The sequence below is a fragment of the Falco punctatus genome (genome assembly GCF_963210335.1).
Source record: "Falco punctatus genome assembly, chromosome: 1".
NCBI classification, from domain to species: domain Eukaryota; kingdom Metazoa; phylum Chordata; class Aves; order Falconiformes; family Falconidae; genus Falco; species Falco punctatus.
The window spans coordinates 85096727-85120574 of record NC_137580.1 but is presented as its reverse complement, the minus strand read 5'-3'; the positions used below and the strand labels follow the sequence as shown (position 1 = coordinate 85120574).

Genomic DNA, 23848 nt, shown 5'->3' with positions numbered 1-23848 from the left:
GTCCTGTACCCAAGCTAATGCTCCTTTGTGACTGCAACAGCTTTGCCTTGCTGATTTCCTCAAAGTATTGTTCCCCTTTGTCTCATCGGGTTGGATGGTAGGTGTTTCTTAGTTATCCTTTTGATGTGTAAAGCAGGAGCAAATGAATGAGATCATTCAGGAAGAGATGGCAGAGAGGGAAAATGCATGGAAAGACAATGGAAAAGGAACAGATAAACTGTGCTCTTGTAACTGATCGATAGTGTTGCACTTTTCCAGTGCAGGGGGTGAGGTCTAGCTCACCAGACCCAGACTGAGGAGGTGTGACTGGCAGCTCTGGTTCCTGCCTCTGGCTGTGTTGTCCTGTTGTTGGTCAGAGCTGTACATCCCATTGTCACTCACCTGTAATCTTGCTGGGGCCCTGGGCATACCTGAGAGGTTTTTCTGCAATTAACAGTTTGCAGAGGAATTCCTGTTAATTAGCTAGATTTTGAAGCATGCTTGTGGAATAGTTAAATAATAGATAAATAATACTAATAGGTAAATAACTATTAAAGCTGCAATAGAGTATCCCCAGAAAGGATATTTGGATAGTAGGGAGGGATTTACTTTGATGGTATTGAGGACTTTTTGCAAACCATGGTGAATGTCATTTTCTTTTCTGAGCAAGGGTATGCGCATATGATGGAACAGCTCAGAACAGCACTTAGGATGGTGCCTTCATGCCTGTCCTGAAATGACCGTAAATGATGCCAGCAAGTTCACTCAAGCTGATCTCTCCTGCTCTTCCTAACATCAGCCATCTGGCTCCATAGCCTTTGTGTTGTGCATGACCAGCCAGCTGGCCATCTGCACGTCGCAGCTTCCAGACCCCTCTGCCTCCCTTGGACAACAGCCACCTTTGGGGCTTGAAGAGCACTTCAGAATTCCATGAAGGTGTAACTCCAGAAAAACTCTTTCCACCATATTCAGTGAAAAGAGCAGTAACCACATCAAAAGGCCATCACCTTTTCTGTCTGTCATTGAACTGTGATACAAAGAGGAAGAAAAGCAAGAATTATAGTAGGGTTGCTATTGGGGGCTGGGGGGGGGGGGGGGGCAATGTCTTCAGGTGCTATACACCGCTATGATTTTATTCATTTATTTATTTATTTTAAGGAGCTAAGCTTGCCTTACTTATACTATAAGCAAAATAATTGTATTTGATATAAATTTGTTCCTTTCAGTTGAAAGCCTCTGAATTCTGAAATTCACTAGAGGGTCCCTTTTGCCCTCCTTCCCAGAGATTTTTAAGAAACCAAAGGGATTTGTGTTAAAATGGGAACCACTGAAGCCTATTCTGTGGTCTTCTCATCCCATGCTTGGTTCCTCCATTCCAAGAGTTTGTTTAGTCAGACAGCTCACAGCAAAGCCAAGCTTTGACACCCATTAGTGTGGGCAAATGGGAGCATCTTGGCTCATCTACCGAGGCATTTGCCTGTGACTTTAAATTCTCTTGCAAGTCCCAACTACAGCTGTAGGAAGGCTGTCTCCTCTTCAGCTCTCTGGCAAAGGGAGCACAGTCTCAGTCTGAAGGACTTAACCAAGGTCAAGGCAGTGACAGACTACCTGTAAGCAGCCACTTCATGTGCTAAACAATATTTTGGCCAAGAGGCTTGTGCTAAAGGGAGAGCACCATGTCCCAGTGCTTTGTAGAACAGAGTAACAGAGAGGATGGGACATATCTTGCTATAAAAGCCATTCTGTGTGCTTTTGAAACAATCTTTGATAACTCAGAGAAAGGTGCAGCTGCGCCTTTCATTGAGCAGCATTGAGGATGGTAAAAACTGCTTACCCCTACTTATGCAGGCTTTTCTTTTACATTAATAGCCATCCCTCTCCCTGGCTGGGCTGCCAGGGACTTGCTTAATTCATGTGCTCAGCAGACTAGCAGGATGGAAACGGTGCCACAAGCAGTTCTTGCTGCTGTCATCCAGTTTTCCATGGGGTGTGTAACATTAGTAACTGGATGCAGCAGGATTTGTTGGGTTACTTCCCCATGCTGGAAATCTGTCTCATCTGCCCTTTTCTCAGTCCTCCCTTTATTTTTATTGGAAGCCAGCTCTACTGCAATTTTCCAGGCACAGGTTAATAGGATAGATTAGCATTTTATTACTATGATTATCTTATTGTTCTTTGTGTGACACTGACCATGAGTTTGAAGTGCTGCGTAAAACATAAAGGAGACACAAGCCCCACTCGCAATCTTTAGATTATAACAAGTCTGATCCTGCAGGCACTCGGGAGACGGTGTGTTTGTTCCCATTCACCTTCACAGACTGTTATTGCGAGCATGGGTGTTTGTACTAGCTTTCTATAACAAAATGCCTTGTATGTGGCTCTTCACAGGTAGATGCAGCATAATTAAGAAGGGGATTTAAAAGGTTTCAACAGGAATTTTCTAAAGCTCCCATGTCATCAAGGAGTGTAAGTACCAAAGACATTCAGTGACTTTTATGATCTTGAGGCCAGTGCATGCTTCTGAAATCCCACTTATTTCTGCTTGGGGCCTGATGCTTGTAGAGCACAGTGATCTCTGCCCTATGTGTTTTGTTCAGCCTTGCTAGCTGGCATGGGCTCTGGACGGTGGCTTCACCACCCTGTTCTTCTTGGGATGAGCCGCAGGGTACCTTTAATTCTTACTTGTTGCAAGACAAGTTTGGAATTCCTTGTCCTAGTGCTGTGACTTGTGCTTGTGAAAGGTGATGCCTTTGAGCACAAATACTATTATTTGAGAGAGCAACAAAAAATATCTGCCCTGGGTTGTTCACCTGGTCACTGGCAAAGCAATCAAGTACCCTTGTGTGTTGAGGGAGCTCACAGTTGAAACTCTCATTAAGCGGCACCACCAAAACCCTTGAATGAAAGTCCATTCAAAGGTGTCAGTTCAGCTGCCAAGCCCATTAAAATATCTATAAGGTATCTCTCCAGGCAGTAGGAAATAATAATTTCCTGCTTCTATGGAGAAGCCTGTATTTTAATAATTTTACTATCTAAAGGCATTGTTAATATATTCCATCAGCTGCCCTGAAAACAGGAGTCTCATACATGAGAGCTGTCCATTTCCCTATTCATCCCTTGACAGGGATAAGAAATGGCCACAGGCAGGTCTTGCTGTTGTCATCTGATTTTCCATGGGGTAACATTAGTAACTGGATGCATCAAGGATTTAGTGGGTTCTTCCAGTGGGCAGGGATGGGAAGCGTTGCAGGCTCAGTGCATCTTCAGGCTTAGACTGTATCTGTGAGCATCTGACTACAAGAGAGATTGCATCTAAGAGCTGTCATGAGTCACAGCTCTTGGTCCAGTTGGGAGCCTAAAAATGTGGTCTTCCATTTTAGACCTTGAGTACAAAATTGTTTTGCCATTTTTTGAAAGGTTACCTAAAGCTGGTTTCCTTTGTCTATATATGCTCTACAATGGTGTATGTTTTCCTCTTCCAGGGTTTCTGCCACCTAAAATTAGTGGCCAAGGGAATAGCTCAATACAGATACTAGTTTCTCAGCAGTTTGAAGCACTAACTGAAGAGTTCTTAACTATGGACTTAAGAGACTGGTTGTATCAGGCATGCCTACATTTTTGTTTCTTAGCATAGTATCATAAACTAAACTTTATCTAGCGAGTTATGAGACATTAAGATCTAATTAAGGTGAACCCTCTACCCTGCTGAAGCCCATAATGGCATTTGTGGTGTTGGTCAATCTGTGAATCATCCTGTGATGATATTGCTGGCTCTAATGTAGACTGGATAGAGACTGCCTCAGACAGTGGCTGGATGTTTGAAACTCTCATCTCCTGACACTGCAGCCTTCAGCTCTTCTCAGAGGGGAGTCAAAGGAGCCAACAAGGATTTTTTTCTTCCTTTTATTTACTATTATTTAAAAAACAACCGTACTTTATTAGCATGCAAACTGAGAGGCATAGACCATTCTCTCTCAAGCAGTGATTTTCAGACCTCTTTAGAGCTAGAGTGAGAGTCTGGAAACCTACCAAATGTAGAGTCATTGGACCTATTTCCCATTGGATTTACTTCCATCTCTACACAGAAAGTGCAGAATCCACCAAGGAAAAGTTGAAGAGTTTTGCATAGTTTTAAATGACTGCGGAGTGTCAGGGTGAAGAGAATATGGCCCCATATTTCTCAATGGAAGACAATTATTTCACAAAACAAGAATGTGATGTGGTTCGTGTTTTGACTTTGCTAAGCCCAGGGGCCTTGTGTTCATTTAGGATACTTTCTTTACAGCTCTCTACCTCCAGGAATATTGTGGGTTGAGAAGAAAAAACTGGCCAGAAAAAGGACTAAACTATGCAGCAAATAATGCTGCAGCTGTTGATCAGTGATGTAAGTGTGTCTGGTTTTGTTGTTTTTTTTTTTTTTAAATCAGGTAAAGTAATAGTTATTTTCTTCTAATCAAAGAGATTTGTCTTTTCACTCAACCGCTAGCCTCCCAGCCAGAGTCTTTTCTCCCTAGTTTTTCTTCTTCTTTTTGTTTGTTTTTTTTCTCCTCGCTTCCCCTTTAAGTGCAATCAACAACAACAGACCAGGTCTACAGCAGTTTGATTTTTATAAAGTGGTCCAATCATAGCTTCACTTCTGGGCAGGAGTAAATAAATTCATCAAGCAATTGATGCTTTTGCACTGCTGTTACGATAAACGTCACCATCAATTATACCAACATGCTCAGACTGCAAGGAGCAGAACTAACTGAACATTGCTGCCTGATAGGAATGACAAGAAGACAATATGTGTTGCCTCTCTTTATGCTTTGTATTCATAATCACAGCTCTCCAATTATACTAATTTGTATGTTTGGATTAGGGAATAGATTAAGAAATGTTTTTAGTTAACACTGAAGCATAACACGCATTAATATTTTGGCAAACATGACATAATTCTCTGCATTGGGCAGGAAACAGCCACACAGTGAGTGTAGTCTTATTGACTTTGAAGTTGCACCATCTCCATGGTGTTGGAGCATGCCGTAAGAGCAACTGGCTGGGACCTCTGCTTACTGCAGCTCAGAAAGAGATCCAAATGTCACCTACTGAGTGTAGGACAAGGATGGTGTATGGTAGCATCTGAGAATCAAATGCTTCTCCAACTTACTTTGGAGTCCTCTGGAAAAAATGGTACCAGTCCCAGTACTGAAGATTTGATCATTGTGTGTTTTGAGGAGGTTGTAGGTGGTAGTTTTCAGGAGGTTTTCTGTTATTTCAGCTCAGGACTGACAGTAGTAAGATAGCTATTGTTTGATTTCTACATTGGACTCCGTGCCCTCCCTGTTTTGTTCCTGCATGGTGTTTATCACATTTGTTAGAGAAGGGAAAACCAAACTAGCAGATAGCACACTGTAAAAACCTAAAGCATATTTAATAATACTTCAGACATCCTTTCTTTGATCACAAACTAGGAAGAGGGAGAAGCATTGCAAGAATTGAAGGAAATTAATTAATTCAACAGAGTGTTTATTTCCTCCCTTGAAATGAACAGTTAGCAGCTTTTCAGAATTGGACGTCACTATAACACCTAGAAACAAGTGTACCTTACAGCTCGAGGTGGAAGTAAACATACAACATCTGCTTCTTTTGGTCCAGAGTTGGCATGCTTATTTGACGCTTGGAATTTTAAAATTTAACAAACATGTATGGACCCCATATAAAAGGTTGGTGTACTCTAGATTTTTAGATTACTTGCATGCAGCAATTGAAGCCAGAACAGTGTTCTGTCTTTGGTGTGCCATCACAAGAACTTTATTTGCCACGTCTTCTGTCTTCCATACCTTATTCGTTTGCTCTTCAGATGCTATGGTGTGGTAGCACTTGCTCTTTTTGTTTAGGTGGGAATGGAGAGGAGCTGTGTCTAATCCACCTTTGGATGGATGCTACTGGCATGAATTTCAGACCTGTCTGCAGGTAGAATTTGGGTTAAGAAAAGGTAATTCTTAGCATAGGATCAAAATCAGACTTTCCTTTCTGTCTGCCTCGGTACCTCTGAGAGGAGATTGAACATAAATGACAATCACATCTATATAAACAGTTGTTTGTGATACTGTAGGCATAGGCGAAAGAAAAAAATGGGGGGAACAAAAATACTGCAAATTGATAAATTATACTACTGGGTGTGAGGCCAGGGGTTGACTCAGCAGTGCAGCTATGTCAAGAGAGCTTTGAATAGGGCTAGAAATCCCTGTGTGCATGAGACTTGCGGGCATGGGGTGTCGATGCGGCTGGTTCTCTGTGGACTCAGCCCACTTTTCTAATCCAGCCAGAATCAGCGGTGACTTGAAGGAAAGCTCTACAAGAAAATGAGTGCAAGTTTTCAAACTGAGAGTGTAATCCTCTGCATTTCACATATCACACATTCAGCAATTTACTGGAATTGGTAGAGGGTCTGGTTCATTATAGTGCAGCATGGGTCATAGTCACTGAAGCATAAACTGAAAAACCACAATATGCAACATCCTTATTAAACACAGAGCATGGTCTGCAATCTGAAAGAAGGAAACCTGCGCCCTGTAATCTACTCCGCAGGGAACAATTGTGCAAGGATTTATAAATGACATTTACAAATGATCAGAGGAATGCTGTGCTAATAGCATCCAGACAAAAAACTCACTGGAAGATAAGAAATGGGTTTCAGTCCTCATAGCAGTTCATTGTCTGCAGTAAAAAGATTTTGTCTTTTTAGCATTTCTTCGAAGTACTCACCTGCCTCCTTATCGAGAACTTGGGCTTTTATCTAGTAGAGTTTTGAGTTTCCAAAGAAGGTGCTTTTTTATGTTTTCAAGTTGAAGGCTGGTTGTGGGCATAATTTACTCTGTTGTCCTGCCGGCTACTTCTTTATCTGCCATAACATAGGTAATGAATGCAATTATGTCAGGATAAAGAAAGTGCCTGATTTACAGCCTCTGTTAAAGAAACAGTACAAGTCTCCTCCTGCTGCCTCAGGCTGAAGGTCTGCCCTTTGGATGGTGTAGGTGCACTGCTTTCCCTGGATGGCACTGGTGGGCAGCAAGCAAGCAAAGGTCTTGACTGGTGTTTCCAGATTAGAAAAGCCCATCTTATATTTTCATGGGCTTCCTTATGAATGGAAACTACTGGGATTTTGTAATCAGAGCCAATATGGAAAAGTGTTTTCTATTTCTGGCCATCCCAGATGTTGCAGTGATGGATTTGGGGGTTCAGAAATGAAACAAGGACTATGAGAATTTCACGTCCTCCGTACTCTCCACCTTCTCCAAATCAAGGAAAAAAGCTTTGATAAGCATTGAATGTTGAAATTAAGTTCAAAATTGCTTTCTCTGTTCTGTAGAAAAGTCAGTTGTTTTATCTCTAGAAGTGCTGACCTACCTTTTCAAGGACTTTTTTTATTGGAAAGACATTCCACTGTGTTTAGCTGCTTCGGAGGACAATGTATTCACAGGAGTCCGTTGCACCCTCAGATACCCTGCTTATTATTTTGTGCAATGTTTGTAGAATGCTGTGAACTAGCCAGTCTGCTCCTGATCTAATTGTAATTAGCCACCATGGTGACTCATGAAAAAGAAAGAAATCAGTCAACCTAATTTTGAAGGGAATTCCTTTTTCTTCAGTGAATTGTCTGTGGAGCCAGTGAGAAACAACTCGCACTGGTGCTCCAGCAAGGTGCCTTGCCTTGAACTTACAGAGAGATGTTGCTTCCCAGACTGGTGTCTCAAATGACCATCCTGCCCTCCAGCTCACACCGCCCCCTGCAACTAACTCCTTCTGAAATGGTCAAAATAGCACTGAATACCAATGCTATTCAACTGGGGAGGAAAACCTTGCTAGAAACACAAGCATAAATAGCAGAGGCACAGTGTACCTCACCAAAGGGCTCTGTAAAGCTTTCTGGGCTGAGACACCAGGGAGTATCACAGGAATCTTGCATTTCTAGGGAAGCTGTTTTAAATTATTCTAGAAGAAGTCAGTGTGATTTCATACTTCCTTTTCCATCTTGCATGACTTCTTGTAAACAGGCTCATCTTAAATACAGATAATTGGATGAAAAGGGAAGAAAATAGTATCTCTTTATATACAAGTAATTGCTGTCACATCTAGGTACTTCTGAGACAGGTAACAAGCTTTGTTCTTGAATTGCTATGCAGCTGTGGTTTGCACTTGCCCTGAAGAGTAATGTTTTACATTTCCCTTCTAGAACTTTCAGAAGCAATACAAAGTAGGCTGCTTAGCTGAATGTCCGGGCTTGATCTCTGCATTTGGATGCCTTAGTTTTCAGCTGCTTATTGCAAGACACCATGCCCTTGGTGCATATGTGTCACCCCTAATATTACCTGATATTAGTAGCTTTAGTGAATGAGGGTTGATTTGCCACATCCTCGCCTGTGGTTGTGAGTATATTTGAGGTGTATTTTTCTTTTCAATGTGTAATGTAACTTTACATTTACTGTCCAGTGAATTATGCCAGTACCTGGTTCATCAGCTAAACAGATTTATTATTCACCCAGCTTTCTGCTTTGGCCGTTGTTGGCAGTGCATTTAGACAGCTTGACAGGGAAGAACCAAACAAAGGAAACAACTGTGCAGGAAAACAAGGTACCACACTGTGGCTAGTTGTGAGCTCTTCTGCAAAGGGAACCAGGCAGGTAAAGAAAAAGCTGTTTTGAATTCCAGACTGATTATAAATGACAAGTTATCAGGGAGCATAAAGAAGGAACTACTGTACATTTCATAACACTGATACCCTTTGTTAGACTACAGACAAAAGTATGCTTTGACTTGAGACTACAGGAGAATACAAGATGAGAGTGTATAAAGATGGAACATATTGATCTTCCCTTTATCTTTTCAAAGCATTACTCTTTTGTCAAGGGTTCCTATTTTTGTATAGTGTGATGTCCCTATCTTCTAATACTTTGTACATTTCATTGCACCTTTTTTAGAGAAATATAAATGTTTTCTGTAATTACAGGGGTTTTTAGCTGAATATTTTTGAATATGAAACGTGTTTGCAAACAAAAGAAATTATCTCTGAAATGAAATGGTAAAAATAGGTTGGTTCCTAGCCTGGCATGAAAGCATACAGTTTCGTGTTCCTCACTGAAAATATATTGATTTTATGAACTAAGCATCTTTTTCTTGAAGCCCCTAATCAAAGCGGGTTATTTTGAAGTATGCTGTCTCCTATAAACTCTAAAAAAGGAAGACTTCAGTAGGGAGACTGGAGGTACACAGATAACTGATTTTTTTGCTGTTGACTAAATAAAAACACTGAAGAAGAGAAATATCCAGATCCAAAATTAAGTTTTTACACTAAAATGAAAAAAAAAAATTAAACATTTTTGAAAGTTCTTCAGGGACAGAATAGGGTCCACTTTGTCTCAGGGTATCATTTAGAACTGTGAAACTTAAAAGAGTACAAAGATGCAAAAATTTTGGAACAAAATAACCCTTTTAACATTTATTTGAAAAAATTCCTACTAACAGTTGCTGTAAATGTTTTCGGCCTATTTTCGGGTGTCTAAATCCTACTTTTCCATGATGAAATAATCTCCCAGGTTAGTCAAGCCTCTTGTCCCCATGTGTTTCGAGCAGAGCGCTGTTGAGTCATTGCCATGTTCTGACACATACCAATGCACCACTAGTGAATTTCCAGGAATAAGGGTTGACAAATGCTTTCTAATAAAATATAGTGGTATAATACAATAAAACGCACACAACCATTATTCAAGGTGCAAACCTTAAGAAGAGCTCTTAGTTTGTTTTCAGTGAGGAAACAATTAAATCTGTCCCAAATCAGATTCTTAATCCACAGCTGCTATAAATCAAAGAAAAGAATTAAGTTTCAATTGACTTTCCTGACTTCAAGCATCAAACAAGAATCACTTGAAAGACAGAGGGAATTCTGCAATCTAAAATTTAAATGTATTGCATTCTGTGGCCTCACCAGACTGCTTTTGAAGGTGCTTTAAGTCCCCAGCACACTGAAAGCCAGTTTGCAGAGGCAGGTAGCCCTGCTGGGAGATTACAGTTATGTTACCTGGGGTAGGCTGAACAGAAAACAAAAGAAATGGACTTGCAAGCACACAAATGTTGAATGACTCCTTGTTCTTTACAAATTTTGCTTCCCAAAGTGAGAAGTTATCAGGATTGAAACTATTCAGTGTGTGTCGTAGATGTGACAATGGGATGCATTTATTCATCTAAGGGAATTTACTAGAAATGCAAGATCATAGTTTTGGAGGAGTTTCTTTTTTCTGTTTCTTCTTTTCTGATATAACCTTTTCTTTCAACTCAGTACAGAAAGTTTATATTTCTTTTCTAATTGTACAAGTTGCTTCATGAAAGCAAGTTTTTTTCTGAAAATTTTTCATAGACTTCAAAGGGACCTAATAAATAACTATATTTCTTTCTTCTCTTCAACATGGAAGAGTTGGGGCTTTGCATCTTTAAAGATTTCTAAGAGCAGTGGAGAATTCAAAGTTCCACAGGTCTGCCTGAAGTTGTGTAATTTGATTTTCATTTCTTTTTCACTTGGAAAATGGGAATTTTCCCTCAAATCTGAGATTAGCATTTTTTTAACTCTGTATTGGTTTTTATAGCCAGTTCTACTGTTTGTTTTCTGGAATTTCAGTGCTGCTTTAAAATACCACCTGTTACTGTCTTTTGTTATTTTAACAGACCATTCAAGATGATGGTAGAGTTAACATACTGTATTTCTGTTGTGTGCCAATTCTGTTTCCAACCTGTCCTATCAGAGGAACACATAGAAAGAGAAAACATCCTATTCTCTTTTGCCTCCAGCATGATCCTTCTTTCAGCTTTTCTATAAATCTGTGTGAAAGTGATACAGATTCATTTGGGTGTCCTTACTTATAAGCCTGCAACTCCTTTGCATTTTGGTATGATGATACGGAAAGTTTAGTGTGTTTAGAGATTGTGTTTCTCCCACCAAAGTCAGCAGAGGAATCCTTGGGGCTATATCCTGAGCTGTTAGGAACTGGTGTAGTTCCATTTACAGCTGTAGGATCTGGCCATGGTGTGAAAACAAATGCTAGAAGGCATTTTAAAAAGACATGAACCTTGGGATTTATTTGTGAATATCAATATTAATATTACATTAAATATAAATGAAAAAGAGAAAAATTAGTATGAAAGAGCAAAAGAACTGCAGGAAACAAACAAAACATTACTTTTTAATTGGGTTGTGCATTCTCTAATTCCCTTTCCTAATCCAGTATAAGCAGCTGGCTTGTGACAATGTATTCCCAAAAGAATAAGCAATTTTCCTGTAACATACCAAATTGTGTCCATCATGGCAATGTTTAGTGTCTATCAGATATAAATACTTATTCTTTAAAACAAAGGGGTTTTCCTTTTCTCTGCACCCCAAAACCCTCAAATTCCCATTAGGGTAAGAATTTTTTATAAAAATCGTAGAACCATTTAGGTTGGAAAAGACCCTTAAGATCATTGAGTCCAACCGTAAAGCTGAATTACAACTGTAGGATTTACTGTGATTTAGAGGAGTGGATAGAAAGGTGTTCAGATAATTCTCTAGCTGTTTTAAGATACTAACAGATGTACTATGAGGTACCACAACTTGGAGAGAGAGATTTCAGAGGACAAAAAGTGGACAAAAGGTTTGCTCTTGCCAGTTGTAACTTGCAGCAAGTTCTTAGGGCTTTCTTATCCCATGGCTCTGGGACTTTAATACTTTCATTGGTAAGGAGATTTCCCAAGGTGGAACCCTGCCGTTTGGTGTTATTCAATAGCATTGCTAGATCTCAGGCTGGGATTTAATGCTGATATTGCACTGCACCCCCAGCACTGTTTTGATGGTGCACAGTTCTCCAGTGGGTTAGGATACACTGGTAGCAGCGGATGGCATATTAACATCTGCCTTTTCTTCTAACCTGAGAGTCATGTTCCAAAAGTTACGCAGTAGTAAGGACTTACAGTCGTAGCTAAGGCTTTTTACAGGTTTTTCGGGGGTTGCTTTGTTTTGTGAATGCAGGAGTCAACAAGACTCTGTCTCTCAAGAAAATTCCCTGTGATAAGTGGGTAAATGAGGTGATTTATTGTGGTAAAAAAATACAAAAGAAATAATTATTAAAAAAACACCAACACTTGAGTATTGTTTCTGAGTCTCAGCAGTAATAAAATCCACAGACAGGGGCACAAGTCCCCTGCCATCCAGTGAGGTTATGTCTACTGTGCATGCCTGTCTTTGCTGAGTTTACGAATACGTGAAACTATTGTGGATCCACATCTATAGAATCTAACTTTCGCCTTCAGTAGCCACAGGCTACTGGAAGGATATTGCTTAGTCTGTTGGCCAGGAGACTGGGCATTTCCAAATTCTAGCTGTTTATACAACAGTCCAGTTGTGCCCACAGAACTGTAAGTCTGTTCCTGCTCCAACTGAAGTAGTTTTATCCTGCCATAATCCCAGGAAGTCTAGAGTTCAGTTCTATCAGCCCAGAACCCCCCCATGGGAGCACACTCTGCACAGGTGCTCTCATCAGCTGCATTTAAAGAACAGTTTTTCCTTCTGGTTGCTCTCAATGCTGGAAGTTCAGACAATTGTGTAATTGAGTAACAAAGTGATGGAAGATGTGACTTAGAACTTTTGTGCAGGCCACAGAAATTGCACTTCATTTGACATGAAATTAGGGCATGTTTATCTTGATACTGTAGTTGACTCGTACTTAATACTTGTAGTTGTCTGCAGCATGCTTTGGAAAGCTAGGTGAGTGTAAAAGAGCATACATTCACTGATCCCGATACAGATTTTCCTTAAAATGAAGATGTTACTTGACAAAAGTCAGATTCAGTACTGCTTGTTCAGTTTTCCTCTTTGAATTTACACTGATGCTATGCACAATTAATGGCAATTACATTAATTTACATTTTCAAGGCAGAGGATTTTCTCAGCACTCAATCTGGTCTTTATATCCAGGTCTTCCAGTTACATTAGTATTATAGTTTTACATGGCAGTATGCACTTATCTATTTTTAGAGTAGGCTATTTTAAGAGTAATCTGATGTATTCATTTATGTCTTACATAGAGTGAATGTTATAAGGATGTGCTATTCTTATCACTGCTGCCCATTATTATTTGTCTTGTCTATGGATTATGTGTCAGATGGAAGCACCTCACTGTCCCAGTTAAGATCAGGGTCCTGTTGTAGATAAATGCTCCATTCAAGCATTGAGAACAAAAAGTTTAGCAAAGTGCCACATGGGAAAAGGGGGGGTGTAAAATACATACTGAAGGATTCATCAGTGGAATCAATTCTATAGTAATCAGTAGTTGCATCTGTTACCAGTTAAAGCCAGTGGCAAGACCTGTTCTATGAGTATTACGTCTGGCTCTACTACCAGAAAAACTACAATTTTTTACTTTAAGACTTTTTTTTCTCTTTTTTTTTTTTTTAACCGCTGTTCCAAACCAACTTGTGCACCTGCGTCTTTGCAATGATACCTCTGCAAAAGGTATGCCCATTCTGAAGGCTTCCTAAATATTTCCTCAAACCAAACCTGCAGAACATTTGCCAGCACAGGCGATGAACTTCACTGCCCTCCAGCTAGCCAGGTAACAATGGCGTTATGTCTGGATTGGGCTCTGGATCTTTCAGATGATGTATTGCTTGTGGGTCTATCTTTATAGTGTAGCGAATGTTGCACCCCTAGAAATACATTGTTCTTCCTATGCTGTTCTTTTTTTGGCTTGCATGGGAAAGCATTCCATGCCAAATGCCCTGAAGCCTTTCTTTGTGATACTGCAGAAGTTCCCTCTCCGTGTACTGACCACAAAAATTGTTAAGACCTAGGAGGAAACCAGCCTCAGCTATTTTAGCTACAGGCACATCAGAAAAAATTGAGATTTTTATTAACTTTCTTTTATTCTTCTTCTCTGTCCAATCTACCCTAGACTCTATTGGTAAGATTCCATTACATTCCAGTGTATTAACTTGCCTGCCTTTAGCTTCCTCTTGCCCTAATCCAGGTCTTGTTATGGTTTCCTCTTTCCTCTGTTCAAGAAGTTGCAGTATTTCATGTGGCAGACAATTACTGTTTCAAGAGAATTCTCGTAACCTTTTGTCAAAAGTTGAATAACCTCAGTCTATCACCTGAGCTGTCCTTTAGTATTTACTCTGGCAGGGTACCATACTAATTGTGTTGAACAAAGCATGCTAACAAGCAGTAGTGCTTGCTCGGTGCAACATTGTCTCTGTTAAACAGCCATTGAAACCCCTGTACTTTACGCCAAGGTAGATCCATGATGACCTCTGTCAAGGGTGTCCTCCCAGGGGCTGTGTGCCTGAGGGATGGAAGGGAACAGCCAGCACCAACAAAAGCTTTGCTCAGCACTAGGCAGCCTGTTCACTGCTTGTTGCTGATCTTTGGTTTATGTAAATCAAAAGCAGCTCAATAGACATTAAAAGATTTAATGTCGTGAAATTTTTGTGAGTTGATACAATTGGACATGTTGGATCTAATATGTAATAATAAGTAGCATAAAGAAAACTACAGACATGATCCTTTCCATTTCATGTTTCCTTTATATAGGCGGAATATGATCTGTCCTTTATGGCTGGTATTAATGTCTGTACTTGGGAAATACAAGCCACCGACATAAAATATCTCCCTGTATTTAGTATTAAAAGCAGTAAGTGTTCTGTATCTGCAATTACACATAGTGGTGTAGTGGCTAAAGACATATGTAGCCTGAAATGCTTGTGAGCTTGGCCAGAGGCTTTGATATGCAGTTTCACTGTGGAGAGTTTTTTTGAGAAGTAATTTTCTCTCAAAATAAGCAAATATATAAATCAATGAAGCTCTTCAACTCCATAGCCCAGAGCACGATTAATTAAGGGGGAAAAATGCTTAATCTGTCTGCTCACCAGAGAATTTAATGAATAATAGAGAATGTCTTCCCAGCATCTACAGCTTAAAGGGTTATGAATATCTGTGCACATTGTACCTACATGTCCTTTCCTACTTGCAGCTCCTCCCACCATGTTGCTCTTTTGGTGCCTTGTGGCAGAGCAGATCTGTTGGTTTTCCATAGTTTTCTTGTTTTGGACTTTTATTTGTTTTAAGCTGCATATGGCCTCTAAAACAATTGAGATGAAAAGCAAATTCTGCCACTTCCCTTATGGCAAGCTGTCCCCAGTTTTCAGACAGAGAAACTGAAAATTAGTGAAGTTGTGTGGTCTGGAGCAGGAAACAGCATAATAGTTCTTTAAGCATTTTCATAGTGCAATATAGTCTTAAATGTTCTCTTCCCACCAACTGGCTCATTTTCAAACATGGTGGTTTGTTGTTGGTTTTTTTGTTTTGTTGTGTTTTTGAAAAAAAACCAAACAACCCTTCAGAACTGGTAAATGGGACTTTGTCCTTTACTGGGAATATTTGGGAATTCAACTCAACTAGACAAGTTTGGTTTTGTCATCCTACATCCATCTGTTAAGGCTTCTCACTGGCATAGTTTTTAGGATGGAATTCTACCATGCATCAGCTTTTATCTTATTTTTTTAAGATGATAATTTTTAAAAATACTTTGAAGACTTTAATGCTAGAAATAGTTTGCTTACTATTTAAATATTCTGAACATCTCTGTTAAAGGCAGATACAAACTGTTCTAAATGTTCTTTATTACTCACACAGGCACTGTCCCTGTGAAAAACATCATACATCAGAGGCTGGCAGTGATTCTTCAGATTTGCCCAGTGACAAGCCACTGTAGTCTTTGCTAAAAATGTCAATGTCAACTTTATTTGCCAAAACATGTTTTCTTCTTTCAAGCTGCCAGTTGTTGTTTCAAAATAAATGGAATCCAAAAATCTCATTATTTTTATTGTTTAAAGCCAGCGTTGGGTGCAGCTCTGGGGGTCAGAAGGTAACAATACTAATTTACCCCTGTGCTGCTGCACTTAGAATATTTAATCTCTTATGACTTTGACATGATGACTGGCTGTGTTTCTTAATTTTGTTGTGAAGATTTTGCTGGAGGGCCATGCATCTCTTAATAATGTGCATCACGACAGAGACAAGTAAGTAATGAATATTGTATGAGGCTCTTTTCCTACAAGTGGATAAGCCTGGGCAAATACCTGCAGAAATCCACAAGCCTGTACCTCATGGCAGAATTGGGACTGTGGTGATGATGGCCAAAGATTAATCTACCCTACTGAATTCAGTGCACTTCCAGTAGCAAAATATTTTTAACTATTCTAAGCCAGTGATAATGTTCAGCTTTTTCATAGGCTTTTGGCTAGATTGGGCAGGGAGAAACATCCTTCCAGCTTTTTAGTGCCAGCAAAGGACTGTTACATTTAACATCCATCTGAGAAAGCCAGCTTCTTTTTATCAGTCCTTTCAATAAACAGACTTCTACCTAAAGCACAGCTATATTGAAAGCATGTCTTAATATAAAACTTGATCTGTACAGTGTTTTCTGCCTAAGACATTTAGAGCTGACTGCAAATTCTGTTACCGTAAGGTTGGCTGTTTAAGAGTAAAGGTGGAAATGAGACAAATGGATTCCAAGGAGGAACCCGATTGGGGTCATAGTCCACAGATGTCAACGGACACTTTGAGTCCAAAATTGATTTGTTCCTGGGATTAGGAAAACCATTTATGAACAATTTTTTAAAGAATAGTACTGTCAAACAGCAGTCTCTGCTTTAAAAGCTATACAGAATATGAGAGCAGAGAGAGTGACTGCAGCAGAAGAGGGAACACAAGGAACCAAAAGGCAATATTGGTCAGTGTGAAAAGCAGAAGCCTCAGCATGCAAACAGCCTAGCCATTGTTTAGGATTTTGTAAATTTTCTGGCAACAGGAATAAGCAAAGATGGATTTCAAGGAGTATAATGAGGTAATTGCTGTATCTGTAATAGCTGGATATTAAACTACATTTATATATCTCTTGCACATTTATTTTCTTTGCTAGAACTCTCATAAACATAGAAGCGGTCTCTGAAAAATTCCCAGATTTATTTCCAATGTGCGACTCTATCTTATCACAGTACCTCTGAAATTTCTTACAGTAAGTTATCCAAACATCAGTCTGCAACGTAGGGTCCCAGCGCAGCAGCTGTCAGGCAGGTTCCAACCACCTTCCCTTTTTGAGGTACAGATGGACTGGACTGAGTCTCTCTGTCATTTGTGTGAGATGAGGTCCTCAAGTATTTGTTTTCTGTTTTTGCGTGGAGTATGTCTAAGATCCTGCAAATATTCTTTGATCCTGGTGAATGGTGATAATCCTCTCTTAGCAAACAAGCACCTATTCTGAAATTACAGTAGGAGAAAATAACAGAAAATGGATAGAGGACTATGCAGTTGGATTTTTAAAAAGTAGGAGCTCAAGTCATTCTTATTAAAATTGGTGAGAGCTGTAATGTTTATAAATTAGAGCTTTGTAAAATGTAAGCATGTGGGTTGAATAATTTAGTCTCGGTAGTTATTTATATTCTATTTTTACAATGACGGGTTTATTGGGATGTGTTAATGCGTGTTTGGATAATTGTTGGATTTTAGCTGTATGCTATTTACTACAGTGTGGTCATCAGCACAATATCACAAGCCTGAAAGCAGCAAATCAGCCTGCAGTTGTGCTGTGTATTATGAATCCTTTCTGCAGAGTCAACCTGTAGTTTTAATGCAATATGAAGAATATATGGGTAGTGCATTGCAGCAACAAGTGCAATGCTAGAACACAGTGCAGTCTGTACATTTGATGAACTATCCCATGTGCAAGTGGGAATTCCTGTAGGTTTAGAAGGAATTAACCCAAAAATTCCATTTAGGAAACTTCTGTGTAACCTTAATAAGTGATAATACTGCCAAAAATAAAGGGATCTATATATATTTCTATATAATTTCTGAAATATGTGTTCAGGTTTTAAGGCATCTTATTTGATTTAAAACCATCCTTGACTTGAAGTTAAAATTCAGCACCTCCAGGCTAACCCTGTGAATACCTAATCCCTCTGTTGTGCCTGCAGATTTGAGTAGGTCTGCTGGTTAGGAATGAGAGTCTTTGCACACTGTAATTGTGACCCCACCAATAAATGCTTATGGCATCAGGTCTGTAATAATTGGGTAATAATCTGTAATAACTGGGTCTGTAGCAGACAGGTCATCTTACTAAAGTAAACACATTCATCTTGTCTGAAACCACAGCACAGCACATTATGTTGTGATTCTGCTCTAAGTAGACACTGATAATATTCAGGGCTATCTAGTCACCATACACCTTTGCTTTCTGAGCCGACACTAGATGTTCCTGGCACAGAACCACTGCATGGAAACCCCTCATGGCTTTTGGGCTTTCAGCCTTTTTAATGCGGTGAGATGGATACCAGGTTGGATATTCCTCTCTCTGCCTTACCTGGCCACAACACTCCTGAGCCAGCAGTAGCAGGTATTTGGTCAGCTGTGAACATGCTCCAAAGCCTCTGCATGAATATGAGCAGAGTGGTGGCTGGAAGCCTTAGGGACCTGGCAGTGTCTTGTTGCCAGAGGAATTCTTTGACTATTGGCCTTCTTGTGCCACTGTAATACCAGCTGCAGCAGAAAAGGTAAGAGGCTGGTTGGAAACATCTCAAGTATGAGACAGTTGAGAGTTCCTTATTTATTTTACTCCTAACTTGCTAGCTACTTTTGCCAAAACCTTCATGCAACTTCACGCAAACATCCTGTTTGTTCAAGTTGCTTCTTAGAGAGCCTACTGGAGCCGTGGTAAGAAGGGGCTGCTGTGCAAATACTTAACTGCACAAGTATTTGATGGGCTGCAATACCTCTTTGCAACAGGACGAGGGCCTCAGTTCTGTATGTCTGGGTAATTTAACAGAGATCTTGGACTTTGTTGTCTGTTTTTGTTGCTGTTTTCTTCTAAATAAATACTACTTAAAGTAGAAAAATATTAGGCTATATTAAAACTCTAAGCGATGAGCTAGTAAACGTAGTTGGGATTTCATCAGGAAAATGATAGGTGATATTAGTGTGTGTGAGTAACTACAGCTGGAATCTACAATTGCAGGTCATCACTGGCATAATATTTTGTGTGGTTTGTTTTTTTTTCTTTCTTTGAAGCTCGTGTTCAAATACTTTAAACATCAAAGTCTTCCCTTCTACACATTATTCATTCTTGCAAATGTCTCATATTGTGCAGTACAATAATCAGAAATGTATGTCTCTCTAGATATAGTAAATCAATCTTGTGTCCTTTTGGGAAAGTGGTTGGGAATGATTTTATGATTCTTAACTTGAATTCAATAAAGTTATTTCAACCTAAGCTTTTTAAAATTCAAAAAACCTTCAAGCAACTTTTCAATCAACCTCTCCTTGCCTCTGCCAAAAGTAAAATCTTACTTTGTTTCATCAGCAAGCCAATTCCTTCGTCTCCTTCTAAGGACATTAAAATAAAATTCAACAGAATTTTTGTGTTCATAAAAAACTGAAGCTCATATTGATTATCTGTGTATGTACCCACCATACCTGGACTGCACAACAGAAGGCATGGTGGTTCCAAGGGTTCTGCTATAGAGGTGATACTTTGTAGGTCTGACATGGTCTTTCTTTATAACTTTTACTGACCATTTTTGGGGAAAACCTGAACTCAGGAAATGTCCAGGTGATGATGATGAGTATCTTGGTTGTATTCAATTGCTGCACAATCTACAGTTTTCACTAGCTGGTAAAAAAATAATCTAGTTCCTCTGTATTGTTTGAGGTTGGTAGCTCCAAATGAACTGGGGTCAGGTTGACTTGGAGTCTGTTGCCTTGACTGGTTGCACAATGGACTCTGCAGATAATGGCTGTAAGACCAATGCTTTGCTAAAAGTTCTTTTCAAAATCTTTTAGTTCAGTGTTATTTGAAATGAAATTTACTGTCTCTGACCTCAGTAGCTAAACAGAACAGGATTGTAAGTGTAGAAGCAACTGAAGTTTTCCTCTGTATCAACATCTTTGTGCCAGCATGCAGTGTTCTGCAATAACCAAGAGTCAACAGAAACAAACATAACTGTTGCAAGATCAACATTGTAAAAGACCAAGCACAGTTTCAAGGAGAACCACATTCAAAAGCAGGTTTGGTTTTTTATGCTGCTGTTACCAATGCAGCCTTAGCTATATGACAGTCCAGTAGCAGCCCAGAAGTGCCCCAAGGCATTAAATGATCTTTGCTACATTAGGGAAGATGGCTGTGACAGATGGCTATTTTAGAGTGCTGACTGTGGTTTTAGAGTCTTTACCTCTGGCTGCTTACAACATCTTCAGCCAGCTGTCCTTCATCCAGGTGGGTTTTTTTGGCTGAGCACAGTGATAGCAGTGAGATGTAGAATATCATCAACTATAGACTGTCATTTGAATACACGGTATCTTGGTTTTTATTTGTAGCAGCTTCCTAATCTGTCTTGGATGATATGAGTGAAAACATGAGCCCTATGGGGACTACTAGGATTAAAAATCAGTAAGAGGGTAATAGTGTGTGAGAGAGAGAAACTGGATTTGTGATGTGGGGTGGGATCCTGGCATTGCCTTTGGCTTTTTCTGTTGATTTGGGACAAATTACCAGTGCCTTTCCATGTTCCCCACTTGTAAGGTAGGTCAGCAATCAGAGCTGATTGGTATGATTTCAACAAAAGCATTTTTACTGGAATCCAGATGTTGCATATATTGATTTTGATCTAGTTTTCTTTTGGCACTATATAAGCCTTTCTGAAGGAAGAAAAATTGGAACCTGACCCTTTTGGGCAGGAAACAGTGGCTTCAGCTCAATGCTGTTCATGTGAAAATATTTCAAAGCTTTTTGGTTTTGTTCCAATACGAAAAGAAAATAGATTTTCTGACCCTGAAATTTTTCCAAAAGCACTACTGCCATCCTTCAGTCAGCTCTAATAGTATACCTTTTGTAACTTGTTTTGAGATCTCTGAATGAACAGTGATCTGTAAGAGCTAGTTATTATTTGAATGGTGTTAGGTAAGGTTTCAGCCATATAAGCATATTCTCACATTCTTCTGTACACACTGTAGAGTATTTCAAGCTGCATATTTAAGAACATTTACTTAGTACAAGGCAAAAACTGTTTGACCTAAGTCAATCATGGATGAAATCATGTCTTTGAAAGAGCCCATTTAAAACTGAAGTGATGTGAAAAATACCCCATCAAAACTTGGTAAACTCTGTAAAATAATTGAAGATGCTTTACAGCTCTTGGGACAAGCTAAACACTGATGTGTCAGAATCCAAACTGAAGTCCTGTGGCCAGCTTGTGAACTTGGAGTTTGTAATGGAAATAGTGATCTAACAGGTTCTTAACCATATCAAGACCAGCAGGTGTTGCTATAATATATTAAATGCTGTGAAGACATCTAATAAGCTACACTTGAGCATTATTTCAATACCTTTTCTTAAACCACATTGGTGTTTTCTAGGGAAATGTAATGCTATGACAGATTTGCAATAAGAATACTACTAAAATAATCAAAACACTGGAAAATTGCAGGTTCTGAGCTGTTTCTGCTGAGCTGACTGCTTCAGTGAAAGAATATCTGACCCTGTATTTAGATAATACTTATGTTTGAGAATACAGTACTGAAGGAAGTAACCAAATCATGCGCATATTTCTGTGGAGACATACCTTTTTGTAAGAGATGGCACTGCAGAAACCTGTGGCATCTTTTGCCAGGAATAACATTATGGTGAAACTCTGTCTAGGCTTGTTCTGTGCTGCTGATTCATCCAACACAGGTTTCATTGGTGATCCCCAAAAGAAAAGGGGAGAATTCCTCTAAGACAGAAACACATAACTTCTCAAACAAACTGCACCCTCAGGAGCCTTGCAGAAGATGAGCAGCAGGAAGGTCAGAAGTAGGACAGCAGTGGAGAGTTTACACCTCAGGAAACCCTGAGCAGGCCTTGCTAAGTTACAGTGAGTTCAGGGAGGTTGTAACTTCTGCTGGATTTTGAGCTTGGCAGCTCAAAAGTATAGAAGGGAAAGGAAAAAAAAATCCCACAGCCAGGATTATATTATGGTATGCAGCCCTCTAAGTGAGGTGGTACACAAAGCAGGACCACTGTGAACATGAATGGAGAAGCTGCCAGCTGAAAGGGCTCATTTAATGTCCATAGGTATTGAGCTTAGAGATGTTGGTAATTCTTCAGCGTTCACTGGATGTGTGTTTGAGAGTAAGGGCTGAGGCTGCTTTTTTCCACCTGTGTGTGATTCTATGACTGTGATAGGAAAGACATGGACCCGTCGGAGCATGCCTAGAGGAGGCCACAAAAATGATCAGAGGGCTGGAGCAGCTCTCGTGTGAGGACCAGCTGAGAGAGTGGGGGTGAGGCAGACTGGAGATAAGAAGGTTCTGGGGACACCTTACAGCAGCCTTTCAGTGCTGAAAGGGGGCCTGCAAGAAAGATGGGGACAAACTTTCTAGCAGGGCCTGTTGCAATAGGACAAGGGGTAGTGGTTTTAAACTGAAAGAGGGTAGATTTAGACTAGACACAAGGAAGACATTTTTTACAATGAGGGTGGTGAAACACGGGCACAGGTTGCCCAGAGAGGTGGTGGATCCCCCATCCCTGGAAACATTCAAGGCCAGGTTGGACGGGGCTCTGAGCAACTCCATCTAGTTGCAGATGTCCCTGCTCACTGCAGGGGGGTTGGACTAGATGACCTTTAGAGGTCCCTTCCAACCCAAACTGTTCTATAACTCTGTGTATTCTTGGCAAGGACTTCGCTTGCAGGTGGACATGGTCCCAGCCGTGTCGCTTCCCGGCAGAATCACTAGCCAGTGTTGGACTGTGGCTGCCGGGAAACCCGCGGGGCCGAGCGCGTTACCAGCTCTGCATCTTGCTGGGAGCCTGTGGCCGGCTTTGCGCTTACTCCAGCAGCGAGGCGGGTGGGCCATCGCCTCACCTGCACGGCTGCGCCCGTGGGAGGGCAGGAGCTGCTCGGAGAGCTGCCTTAGCCGCGCTCGGCCAGGGCACGGGCTCTCCAGGTGGGCAACGAAGAGAAAATGGCCACCGGTGTCTTCCGTGGAGAGAAGCCCGCGCCTGCCCGCCTCGGCCCGTCGTGCTGAAATGCGGCGGCGAGCGCCGGGGCTGCCCCGAGGGGCTCGGGGGCGGGCGGCGGCCCCCGGCAGGGCCGGGACGCGGGGCGGGGAGCCGCGGGCGAGGCGGGGCGGCGCGGCACGGCGGCTCCGCCGCGTGCATGTAGATGAGATCCCCCGGAGCACGTCACGCCGCACCGGCGCTCTGCGTTTGGGGCGGCGGAGAGCGAGGGCGGCGAGCGGGAGCCGCCGGAGGAGGAGAGGCGGCGGCGGCGGCTCGGCGCGCGGCAGCGGCTCGGCCCCGCTCCCTGCGCGGCCCCGCTCCATGCCGCCCAGCCCGCCGCGGCGCGGGCCCCGCGGGGCGCAGGCGGGCGCCGGGCGCGGGGCGCGGCGGTGCTGAAGGACAGCTCCGCTCCGCGCCCCTCCGCACCCCTCCGCGCCCCGGGCGCGCCCCCCGCCGGGTGGCCGCGGGGCCGCCGGCCGCCGCGCCTTGATGTGCGCCCTGCCACCGCGCCGGCGGCTCCCATGGCGGTGGCACGGAAAATCAAAACTTTGTTGACGGTGAACATCTTGGTCTTCGTGGGCATCATCCTCTTCTCCGTCTACTGCAGGATCCAGGACCGCTCCCAGGAGCTGGTGCAGATCGTCCGGAGCGCGGACCGCCGGGCCAGGAGCCGCGGCGCCAAGGTGGGCAGTCTGGCCGACAGGGAGTCCATCCTGCAGCGCCTGGACCACCTGGAGGAAGTGGTCTACAACCAGCTAAATGGTACGGAGGGC

General features: G+C 41.5%; 1 protein-coding gene across 4 annotated transcripts in view; it reads left to right on the top strand.

The window, feature by feature from the left end:
- Nucleotides 1-23848, top strand: part of GALNT9 (polypeptide N-acetylgalactosaminyltransferase 9) — a 313510-nt gene that overhangs the window by 90517 nt on the left and 199145 nt on the right. For 3 of the 4 annotated variants that reach the window (XM_080373517.1, XM_080373516.1, XM_080373515.1), the window contains one exon: nt 23683-23837. Coding sequence is in view for 1 of the 4 variants with exons in the window: in XM_080373514.1 (XP_080229640.1) it covers nt 23597-23837 (241 nt within the window). In the remaining 3 variants the exon portion in view is untranslated. Of the gene's footprint in view, nt 1-1108; nt 23838-23848 lie in introns of those variants that run through there. The other variant, XM_080373514.1, reaches the window with a different exon arrangement.